Raw genomic sequence first — 11,714 nt, 5'->3', positions numbered from 1 at the left:
GTTACTTGAATCTACAATTTGAATCTACAAAACTGTTACATATAGCCTATAACTAAGAATTGGGATTTATTTATTTAGTTAAGGAATACCACGTGGCCATATGACGACACGGATGTGAAACAAAATTGTTAGTTGCGAAATGAAGTTGTGTTGTTGCAGACACGACTAAGAGAATGAACGGTTATTACGTCGTGTGTTTCTTGATATTTCTCCGTGCAGTTTCCACTGTTTTCATCCCACCAGGAGTCGAAATAAATAACAATCCAGTGATAGGTAAAACAAGCTGTTTGAAATGTTTATGTGAACGAGCATCGACTTTTAAATGTTCATGACAGGATGCTTTGTCACCGCTAAATCCTTATGGAATAATTATCACAAAATTACAGAATAATTCTCCTGTCTAGGTGTTCTTGCGCAGGAGGTGTATGGTGGCACAAACGCGTACATTGCGGCGTCCTATGTCAAGTATCTGGAGTCAGCGGGTGCCCGCGTTGTTCCCGTGATGTAAGTAGCCTGACTGGGTTGCTGATATCCGGTAAGACGTGTTTGAAGTGCTACCAATGCTCCAGCAGTACACCATTATGTATACATTAAACATTAAAATGTATACATCTCTAACACTTTTTTAAAACCTTTACCTTGAAATGAATGTATCGCAGACAGCTTCATTGAACAAAATTCTAGACAATTTGCACGTAACTGGCAATGCCATTTCACACCATTGTGAGCTGTGTGCTTAGTTACAGAATTAAGAATTTAAAGTGAAAATAACTGGCCGTTACCAATTAAATGGTTTTAAAACAATAACCGTGTGCGGTGCTGAAACTTAACACTATGAAATATAAAATAACATCACCAAATTCTCTTTTTGACCTCAGGATCAACAGGTCTGTTGAACACTATACCCAGCTATTCAGATCCATAAATGGGTGAGAGATTGAGCCACTATTCACTTTAATCATTTTACAATGTACTCTACTTTTTACATATGCTCTTATCCAGAGCAATTTACGATTTCCAGCATATTACAGAAGTAGGCAAATGTAGAGTCTTACCCAGGACTCTTATTGGTGTAACATAGAGCTCTTGCTCAGATGGGGTTTGAAGCCTTGTCCCCCCTATATTAGAGGAACTGTTGTTACCCACTAGACTATAGCAGCTTTTCCCTAGGTGAATGCAAAGCACTTGAATAAGTCCGTCTGAGTATGGTGTAACTGATAATGTATGTTCTGTATGTTCTTGTATTTATATAGATATCTGGTCCTTACAGGGCATTATCTTGATGCCATTTCTTGACTCTGAACATATTTTTATTGCATATGTTTTATAATGACACAGCAAAGCACTTTACAGTAACTCTCAACCTTACTGTAAAATGTTAATATATGAATCCTTATTTGTTTTTTCTGCAGAATCCTTTTTCCAGGTGGTGGTGTCAGCATTGTTTCATCTGGTTATGCCAAAGCAGCTGAAATATTCTACCAACATGCTATAGAGGTTAGAAATACTTTTAACCTAATGATAGGACATGGCAGGTTAGTTTTTATGATGGATGAGATTATCTTCTTTTGGAGTGAAACAACTTTGAACAATGGAAGTCAACTGTTGGTCGACTTTTCAACTGTTGGTCGGATTTTAGAGAACTTCAGGATCCATAATCTCAGTCAAAAAGACTGTGGGTGCATGTTTATGGTCAAGAACTCTGAAAGCTAAATAAGCATACAACTTGATGAAAGATAACTGATGGTTTTGTGTGTGTGTATATTACAGGCCAACTCAAATGGAGATTATTTTCCCGTGTGGGGAACATGCCTCGGCTTTCAGCTGCTGTCAAAGTTAACTAGTGGAAAATTATTACTGTCGCACACTAATACCAGTGGTGTTGCTCTACCACTGAACTTTACCAAAGGTGAAGTACATGAGCGTCTGTGTCTGTGTCTGTGTGTGTGTGTGTGTGTGTGTGTGTGTGTGCGCATGTGCACTCCTCGACACAGAATTTCACTAATTTGAACCAAATGTTCCCTCTTCCGACATCATATTTGATTCACCCATTAATTATGGAGCTAATTCCACTAAATTACACCAGACTGTGCAGTAATAAGATTACTTTTTATCAGTACTGGATTCATTCTGCTGCAAGCAGACAATTAGATAGAGAACTCGACCAGTCACAACTATCAATCTGCTAGGAATACAAAAGTTACAGTTGGAAAATCAGTTTATAATCCCGGTTCAGTAGTCCCCATTTTAAGAGTCGTGGTAACAGGTTGGTTTGTTTTACTTTTCTGTGACTCAGAACTGAAGCAGAGTAGAATGTTTGAGGATTTTCCAGACGATCTGATGACATCACTGACAACAGAACCACTCACAGAGAACTCTCATAAATGGAGTCTTACTACTAAGGTACTCGCACTAGATGTGTTAATTTCGCTGTATTGTCAGTGCAATGCTAATGCAATTACTAATCATGTGTTTCTGTTACTGCCCACTTTGACTACACAAGTATCAACACCGTCTTATAGCTAACCTATACTTCTACTATAGTCAGTGTCCTTTTTTCCTCCGGGCCAGAGATTCAATGGAAATGAGAAGCTGAGGAAGTTCTACCGAATTCTGAGTACTAACACAGACGGACAGACTGAGTTTGTCTCGACAATGGAGGGTGAGAATATGTAATGTGCAGATCGCCACGTGTGAGGCACGTATGAAAAAATGATCATTCAGAGTAATCTGTCTTGTCCTTTGTGTCATCTTGGTGTACGCAGCATATGATTGGCCAATCTATGGAACCCAGTGGCACCCAGAGAAAAATGCCTTTGAGTGGACCCGCTCATACATCCCCCACTCTGCCCCTGCTGTTAAGACCACCTTCTATATGGCCCACTTTTTTGTCAATGAAGGTATGGAAACATAATTTAAAATCCTGTAATATAATAAACTATTCTCTGATTTTATCACAGCTAGAGCAATCTGTTTTCTACAGGTTATTTTTGATTTGTTGATTTCTTTTATCTTTTGTTATTTTTTGTTTAGATTAATGTTTTTTGTACATGCAACAAAGAACCAATTTTAATAATGTCAGACAGTAGAAATTAAACTTTTGTTCCCACTCTGGCCTTTTCCTTCCTGCAGCTAGAAAAAGTCTTCACAGATTTTCAAGCAAAGAAGAGGAACAGAAAGCTTTAATTTATAACTATGTTCCTAAATACTCTGGAATGAAGTCTCCTTTTGAGCAAATATATATTTTTAATTAATTTTCCTCCATCCCTTGAAAACCCTTGGCATGTTGGCATATACCTTGCAAAGGTATTCAACTTCCTTAAATCGTTAGATTTGTCTGTATTATAAATGACACACATAGCACAAAATATGTCATATTTAATTTTAAAAGACTGGTACTCAAAGTTATATTGAGTGTCAAAAATGTGAATTTCAAATTCAAAAGCTTAAATCTTGTATTCAGAGAAGTATTAGGCATTCTGCTGTGTCACGACAAATTGTGTGTGTGTCTTGTTTTCTGTAATTATCCTTGAGATAACTCATAGATAGTACTCAGAGTCCCCCTATTGCAATTTAAATTGACTGGACATAGTTTGGAAATGCATGTTTGTAATTCTCAGAAAACCATCACTTTCTCATTTAGAAAATTAATCAAATTTTACTTTTGTTCTGCCTCAGATGTTTTTGTTTAAAAAGAATATTAACATGTCAGCAAAATTAAAATCACACAATTGTCATCTTATTTGTTCTTAGTAATTTTAAAATATATCCATAAATTATTCACTGTTTTCCATAACTGGTGTTATAGCTGCTGTGTGCCAGAATGTCATTAGTTAAAGACATTAAACATTTAAAATTGCACAGACAATACAAAAAATGTAGATATTTCATTGTCAAAACAGGTTTATAAATGGATATATTTTAACTACATAATTGTAAAGTTCAGTTGAGAAGCATGTTTCTGTTTATACCATTCTGTTATTTACCACAAAGTGACCAATAATTGAGGCTAAAATTAAAAGTATATAATCTGCAGATCCATAAAAGTATTACTGTTGAATAAAAACAGTATTTCATACTTAAAATATTTAGACCAATTTTGACATTTTGGATGCTGGATCCAGCAAAATGTATTGTGTAGTACCAGTGACACAGTAGAACAGCAATGACATTACAGTATTACTTCAAACATAATTTTTTTAAAATCATTTGCATTTCTATTACCAGATGGAATTATGAAGTCTAAACACATTAAAAGCTATAAGTTGAATATTAAACGGTTAATCTGGCTCTTGTACATTTCACATATCTTTTTCTGCATCTCCTTTTGCAAAGTTTTAATTGTTCTTTGATGTGTTTGTGCAGTTCTTCTATGTACTCTATGTCCTTGGGTTTGTTTTCTGGAAATATAAAGGAATGTCTGATTTACTTTACAAATACTGGATGTGTGCTTCTCTCTGAACTGGTTTCCCATACAAAATCCTCTCCTAATTTTGACAAAGACAAAAATTAAGGTAATTGGGCTACATATGCCTAATATCAGCACAAATTTTTATTAAAAAGGTCAGACTGATGGTTCAGGCAGCAGATGTATTCACCAAAATGGTGCCTGGTATTAAACTGATACAGCACTACTCCCTTGAGACTGACCTTGAGACACCTTCATCTTCATCTCCATTATCTGGAGATGATGGTGGGGTGAACACTTTTTCTTTTTTTTTTTGCCCACCATACCTGCCCCTGTTTCTGCATTTCAGTGTACCTATTTTTTTCAGTGGTGTTTACTGTTGTAGAAAATTAATGAACAAGGTTCAGATTAAGTTATATTGAGTGGTTAAGTATTGGATGCAAACGTATTTATTTCCAATGATATTATCCATTAGTAATTTTTTTCCCGATGAGTAATAGTAATGGTGTTTTTTGTTTTCCAGTTATACTTTTAGTTTTTATAGAGGATCATTTTCTTGACAATGTTTAGAGCTGTAAGTAGTACAGTGGTGGTGTCTTTTGCGGTATTGATTGCTGATGTGTCTCCTAAAAGACATAGTTCTGGGGATTGTGATCTTTAAGCAAGGTTTTGATCATTTCTTTCCAAAAGTGTTTTATGGGTGTGCAGTGCCACATGGCATGGATAAATTATTTATAGTGTTCTGTGTACAATGTGGGCAGAGTTCAGAGTTGGTGAATCCCATTTTAAACAGCTTTTGTCCAGTGTAGTGTATTCTGTGGATAGTTTTATATTGCATAAATTGTAGATTAGTGCTTGTGATCATACAAAAATTATTTTTTCATATTTGTTTCCAGAGTTTGGCATTGAGAGTCAAAAGTCTTCTTCCCATTGTTTGGTTGGCAAGGTTATTTTTGAATTTGGTTTGGGTATTATTTTGTATATTTTAATAAGAATTTGTTGGGAGAAGATATGATGACAAAATCAAAGATCACAGAGGGTAGATCTAATGTATGTAATGTATCTAATGGATTGTGGAGCACAGCAAAGATTTTAGTTAGTGGAATTCAAGCAGTTGATTATTGCCTGTGCCAATAATTCTGGGAAGGTTGTGAGAGTGATATCAGAGTGTTAGCGTGGAATATGTGTTTGAAATGTGAAGCAAAGTGCAGTATTTTCTAATTTATGAGAAGATCAGGACAGTTTGTGATTTTGTGGAATTTCCACCGAGTTGATGCTATGTTTTTTTTTTTTTGTGAGTGGCTAATAAATGGTAATTCTGCTATCTTGAAATCTTTGCATAGTGATTGTTCAACACTGAGCCATATGCAGTCTGTCTGGTTTTGATTTATCTATTTTAGTATATATAGTAATTCATTTGCAAGATAATAATTGTAAAATTTGGAGCTTCTAAGCCTCCATATGTCTTTGAATTCTGTAATGTGGTAGAGATTGTAGCATCTAAGGACTTAAACCAGGTTGTGGAAGTGTTATGACCCTGTTACCGACAGCTGTCAGGTACTCGCTAGTTTAGTACCAACAAAGGGTGCAACATCAAATCACAGAGACACACACTCACTGTTTCACTCATGTATTTTGTTTATCTGTGTAATGCAATGCTCAAAAAACAATCATAAACCAAGCCAAACAGGAGTATTTATTCAGGGTGGGTTTATGCCAACACAACAAACAAATAGTAACTAATACCAGCCTGACCACTAACTTCCCTAAAAGAAAATACAGCAGTCCTACCCCAGCTCTCTGTTGCAGTGAAACAATATAGAAAAAGAAACACAGCACCCACCCCTACAACTCCAAACAAAAATGAAAGAAATGAACAATCTTTACCATATACAAAACAGTAGTGAAATAGAATCTCATTACTCTCATTCCAGGGTCATCATATCCACATTAAGCACTCAGGGCTCCAGTATAAGAACTTTTTAAGTATGACGTCTTGAGTCCTCTTACAGGAATACAAGAAAATAACTCGAAAATTCCTAGTACACTCTCATAAGTCCTAGTCTAAAGAACCTACAAAACTATGCTAAGCGCAAATCTACTCATAAGGGCCTAACTAAAGAACTTAAATGAAGACTCAAAAGGCCCTGTTTCAAGTAGCTATTTCAGAGGGTCTCAATGACAAATAGAAAGAGAAGTGTTCTGTGTGGGCGTTGGCCATTTCTAGCCACTTATGGGGAGTGATGTGTGATGAACCCTATGCCCACAGGACCTCTATCGAGTGTACGCATGCCTAGAGGTTAAGACAGAGGGATGGGCAGGATTCGTAGCTTCTTGGCGAGACCCTGGTCCATCAAGTTGCCAGCTGCTCCAGAGTCTGTAATTTTACAGACTCTGAAATTTTGGAGTAATATTTGATAGTTTGAATTACTTTTTATAGAGGAAAATGGGTTTTGTATGAAACATTTATTGTCTGTGTATAAACTAATTTTATGGGCGTTTAATGTATGAATGTATGATATTTACACTAACATGTTGCTGCAGCTAATGAGTCTATGAATATGGTAAGTAAATGATTATAATGTTGTGTTATAATCCTATTAGTGGTTCCAGTGGCCATAGGTGAAGTGTATAAGACCTTAATCTACTCTATAAATGATCATCTGAAAATCATTTTAGTGTAGTGAATAAAAATGTCTAATTTACTTTGTCAAAAGCTTTGCATCAAGAGTTGTTATTGCTGTTTGTTTTTATTTATTTTTTGTTCAGTAGCATATTGGATTAGGTTAAATAGTTGGCATATGTTAGTAGGGGAGTGTCTGCCTTTGATGAAACCTGTTTGGTCTGGATGAATAAGATGTTTCTATATTATTTGCTAATGCCTTACTTATACTTTTAGTGTCAGTGAATGATAGAGTGATAGAGGTCGATAACTGGCAGGTATAGTAGGATCTTTGTTTGGTTGGAGGTGGAGAGACCTTTTGTCCGTATTCGCATCATTCGGTAGTTTGTTTAGTTTGAATTCTGTTTGAAGAGCGGTGCTAGTGTTGGCCAAAAGTGTTTGTAAAACTTAACAGGGAAGCTGTCTGATCCCAGTGCTTTATTGTTGGGCATTTGATTTAGGGATTTGTGGAATTCTTCTAATGATATTGGTTCTTCTAGTATCTGTTCTTGTTAATTTTGGAAGTTTGATATTTTTGAGAGAAGAGATGATGTCTTCTTAATTAAGGTCGTGGTCTGATCTCTTTTCAAATTAATTTCTGAAAGTGTTAATTTCTCCTGTGGTATTCAACATTGTTCCCATTAGGTCCTTAATTACTGGAATTATTTTTCTTTGTTTCTTTTAATGAGGATTGCTAACAGTTTGCTTTATTTATTACTATGTTCAAAGTTTTTATGTCTTTTTTAAGAGCTCATTTATTCCCTTCCTTTTCCCAGTTTTAACATCATCTGTATATTTCTGCAGCTTTTTCTGAAGATTTTGTGAAATAATACTTTACTTGACACAAAGTCCTTCCCCAGATGTTTATCTAACATTAATGACAAATAAAATGCCCTACATCAAAAACAAGAAACGAAACAGAAGTTTATAAATCTTTGAAAAGAATGAGTGGACTCGTGCTCTTTGAAATAGCCCCTCCTTCTGAATGTTGACCCAGAAAGGACTTCATAGGGACTTTTAATCATTTAAAAATAAGGTATTTTTTATATAGGAACACCAATGACATGAAAGTCAGGAACAGAAAATATGAAAATTACAGTCATGCAAACAACTTGAACCAAGAGCAGATCTGTCAGAAAGAATGTGTGATATTCCCTCCCAAACAGTTCAAATTTTGTAGAAATTTACCATAAAAGACTCAAAGTTTCCTATAAAGATCTGCTGACAAATAATGAATTTGACTAAGAATATCTTTTAACAGCATAACAATTTGCAATATACTTATTGTCTGTAAGTGTCTTTTAATGAAACAAGATTTTAATGGAAGTAGTGACTTAAGGGGGTTAAATATTTTTTGCAAGGCAATGTAGTCTCCTCTGACATGTGAGACCATTATTCTGGGATCAGTAAAATTGTTACTCCCCCCTCTTCTTGGAAGTAGCCTGCAGCATCAGCAAAATATTCAAACTAACCTTATGCTTACATTCATCTTGAAGGAATGCAATGCAGTTTTGCTGCTTTAAGACAATCCTTAAAGCCAGATTTATTCGAAATCTCGCAACTGATTTCGCAGTTAATCTGCAGTGGACCCATGTGAATTCACGAAACCCAGGGTGAATGAAAATCAGGATGTACCCTGTAAAACTTCAGAAAAAATCCAGACCCATAAATTACAAATGTTTTATTTAACAAAAATAGTGTTTGAGTTTCCACTGCATGATAAGTATTATACAAGGTTTGGCAAATGTATGTATAAGGAACATATTTTTTTTTTTTTTTTTTTAAACAGGCAAGTTTACAGACCAGTGAGACTACAATTATTTTGATTCAAACAGACCAACACATCCATGCGCACGCACACAGACATACAGACACACAGACGCACAAATACCACATAGTGCAATGTTGTCACATAATTTGCATGTCATTATGAAATGACCCTTTAAGTGGCATATTTTCAAAATAATGAACAAAAAATGTACAGCAATACACAATGATTGCAGCTGTGGGGGTTCCAATAATGCTTCACCTCAGTCTCCATCAGAAATTTCCTTCTCCTAACTCTTGTAGATATTCAAAATTAGTGGAATCCTAGTCACCATTTTCCATCTGCTTTTACATATCCCAGGAATGTCTGATGAAAACTAGATAAACCCGTATCTATGCAGAAATGGTGTTATCTAGACTCTAACCCAAAGCCCATGACAATGGTGGGACAAGGTCTATTCTTCATGTTCTTCATAAATCACACCTAAATTACCTATGGCTGTTAAAAAATAAAGAGCAGTGTACATTCATGTGGCCCTTTGTTCAGTACCAGAGATCAGCCAGAGATAAGAAGTCCGATTGGCTAAGACCTCAAAATAAGTCACTATGATTGGCTGAAAGTTCTTAAAAAAATTTCTGGGATTCACTGTTAGCTTCATATGGGTGACAGTGCATGTCTCTGTGATTGGCTGAGTTCTGGATGCCAGACGTCCACAATAAAGATGAGCCTGTAGCTGTCTGCTTCCTGCCACACCTCATGCTCGAACGAGTCATCAAATATCAACACCTTCCCCTCTTCCCAGTTCCTGTAAGACACACACACACACAACCCACTAAACACCAGTTGTTATATAACCACAACTAATTTAGTAGTTGCTAAATATGCATAATTAAATGTGAATATTTCTGGTAAATTATGATAATCAGGTTATCATTATTACATCATTATTTTTAAGGACAGCGACTACTGCTGAAGCTGTTGTTTTGAGAGCTTGTCCTTGTTAACAAAGCAGGGCAGCTGCCGGTTTGCTGTTAGCTGACCTGGTCTGGTTGGTGCAGCGGATCTGGCAGCCTCTAGGGGGAATGACAAGGCCCAGATGCATGCGCAGGCGGCAGTTCGTGGGACCGGTGTGAGGCCAGACGTGCGTACCAGGCTGCATCACTGAAAACTTTATCTGATGGAGAAAGACAGAAGAAGGCCGGACATAAATGATTTTACATGTCATGAATTTATGTATGGGCATTTAGTGCTAGCCTTTTTAAAACTGTAATTATGTACTAGGCCACAAGTGTAACCATAACCATAGACCTCACCATTCTCAACCACAAAGTGCAACTTGTGTTCATTACATAGCGTTTACAGCATTTAGTCAGTGCTCTTTTCCAGAGTGACTTACATATTACACGCACTCCCTGGGAATCAAACCCTTGGTGTTAACTAGCTCTACCTGCTCTACTGGGTATGCTACCCAGATGTACTGGGTAAGCTAAGATCGTGGCTAAGATAAGCCGAGTTAAGATGAGATATATGTAATTATGTCTTGACAAACGTAACTATAACTTATTATGTTGTTATCCTGCATGTATTACATATAAAATTATTATAATAATATTGTATACAATTTAATAGGTCTAATGATTTATGAAAAAAAAACCCACCCCTCATTTATATTTCTGATACCAAGAGTGCCTTCCAAATCATGGGCTTAATTTTGTTGTTAATTGTAGGACAAGATATTGGGGAATTTAAACAAGTCTTTTGATGACGCCTGGTTTAAGTGGGAATCAGTGCACAGAGAGGACAAGAGTTCTATATTAAGGAACTTTACCTGGCCTCTCTTGCAGGTGGTGGTTTCTGGATAACGCTCCATAAAAGCACAGGTCTTAGGAACACTCTGACAGGAAGAAGGAACCTTCCGTCCTGCAAAAAAGGAAGCAGCGCTCATGAATTCTTCTCTTTAGATGTCTTGATTCTGCTCATTAGTAATGCAAAGTAAAGATGCATGACTCAATCTGTTTTTAAGTATGTTCATGCAAGTTACTATCCAGATGTGTCTGTACTGTCTTTACTGACCGTGTACATAGTTGGTTTGTGTGCGCATTACCCTGCTGCCAGAGCGTAAACTGGCCCCAGTCTCCTGTCTCTCTAAGATTTTCATCCTCCGGTAAGAACTGTCCACTTCCAGCATCCAATACCAGTAAAGCTTCATCTCTGATGATCTTCCAGTTCTGTTCCAGCATCTACACACACATGTGCACAAGTACACACAGTGACAGAACAAACATATACAGAGTGCATCTATATAATGAAATGTAATGAAAGTAATACAGTAGAATAATTAAAGTTTGGAGGAATTCAGTCAGCATTCAACCAGTCATTAAATTTCATGGAAAGGTTCTGGGTTATTTTGCATTTACAGAAATAAACAGCACTGACTACATAGTGGCATCGTGGAGTGACCTTTAGTTGTTCCATATTTGCAAAATATACTCATCTTTACCAGCACACTTTGACTTCTGATCATACTGTTTTATAGTTTGCAACCTCAAAGATGTTACCATGTAGCTCAATGTAGAGTGTTGCTCTTCCTAACACTGAGACCATTAATTGTCTCAATTGCCCCAAAACTCTTAAATTACATAGTTTGTATAAAATGTTCCATTAACTATTTGAGGATCTATCTGGATTTCAAGGGCTGACTATTTGAGGTGCTTAGAAGTCTGGTTTACATGTATTGAACTGATATAACTGTACTGATACAGGCTAAACGTTCAGCACCCGGACAAGGTCAGTGTATCCGGTCTCCTTGGCTGACCACCACGGTTGAGCTCGCAGTCCTGCCACATTATAAAGTGACCTCTGCCACACGGACGCGA

The 11,714-nt window shown here is 36.5% G+C and overlaps 2 protein-coding genes across 11 annotated transcripts in view; one reads left to right on the top strand and one right to left on the bottom strand.

Annotated features, from left to right (window-relative positions):
• Nucleotides 1-126: 126 nt before the first annotated feature.
• Nucleotides 127-4,437, top strand: ggh (gamma-glutamyl hydrolase (conjugase, folylpolygammaglutamyl hydrolase)). The gene is made up of 9 exons (XM_027013162.2): nt 127-273; nt 405-504; nt 879-929; nt 1,413-1,497; nt 1,771-1,909; nt 2,297-2,403; nt 2,572-2,662; nt 2,766-2,900; nt 3,133-4,437. The coding sequence occupies exons 1-9, from the start codon at nt 174-176 to the stop codon at nt 3,252-3,254; spliced, it is 930 nt and encodes a 309-aa protein (XP_026868963.2). The 5' UTR covers nt 127-173; the 3' UTR covers nt 3,255-4,437.
• Nucleotides 4,438-8,736: 4,299 nt separating this feature from the next.
• The window catches only part of unm_hu7910 (un-named hu7910), a 23,208-nt gene continuing 20,230 nt past the window's right edge, over nt 8,737-11,714 (bottom strand). For all 10 annotated transcript variants that reach the window (XM_027013120.2, XM_027013124.2, XM_027013123.2 and 7 more), the window contains 5 exons: nt 11,617-11,714; nt 10,943-11,078; nt 10,667-10,758; nt 9,879-10,012; nt 8,737-9,643 (listed from right to left, as the gene is read on the bottom strand). The exon at nt 11,617-11,714 is cut by the window's right edge and continues 43 nt beyond it. In XM_027013120.2, coding sequence (XP_026868921.2) covers nt 9,493-9,643; nt 9,879-10,012; nt 10,667-10,758; nt 10,943-11,078; nt 11,617-11,714 — 611 coding nt within the window. In that variant the 3' untranslated portion in view covers nt 8,737-9,492. The remainder of the gene's footprint in view (nt 9,644-9,878; nt 10,013-10,666; nt 10,759-10,942; nt 11,079-11,616) is intronic.

The sequence above is a fragment of the Electrophorus electricus genome, chromosome 19 (genome assembly GCF_013358815.1).
Source record: "Electrophorus electricus isolate fEleEle1 chromosome 19, fEleEle1.pri, whole genome shotgun sequence".
In the NCBI taxonomy this organism is placed as follows: domain Eukaryota; kingdom Metazoa; phylum Chordata; class Actinopteri; order Gymnotiformes; family Gymnotidae; genus Electrophorus; species Electrophorus electricus.
Note: the sequence above shows the minus strand (reverse complement) of the source record. Positions and strands in the feature narration are given on the sequence as shown.

Bases quoted from the DNA above. Each gene is read 5' to 3' on its own strand.
- ggh (XM_027013162.2), top strand. From the start codon at position 174: ATGAACGGTTATTACGTCGTGTGTTTCTTGATATTTCTCCGTGCAGTT. The intron at 505-878 runs GTAAGTAGCCTG...TTTTGACCTCAG, and splicing joins GCCCGCGTTGTTCCCGTGAT to GATCAACAGGTCTGTTGAAC. The intron at 2,663-2,765 runs GTGAGAATATGT...TGGTGTACGCAG, and splicing joins GTTTGTCTCGACAATGGAGG to CATATGATTGGCCAATCTAT.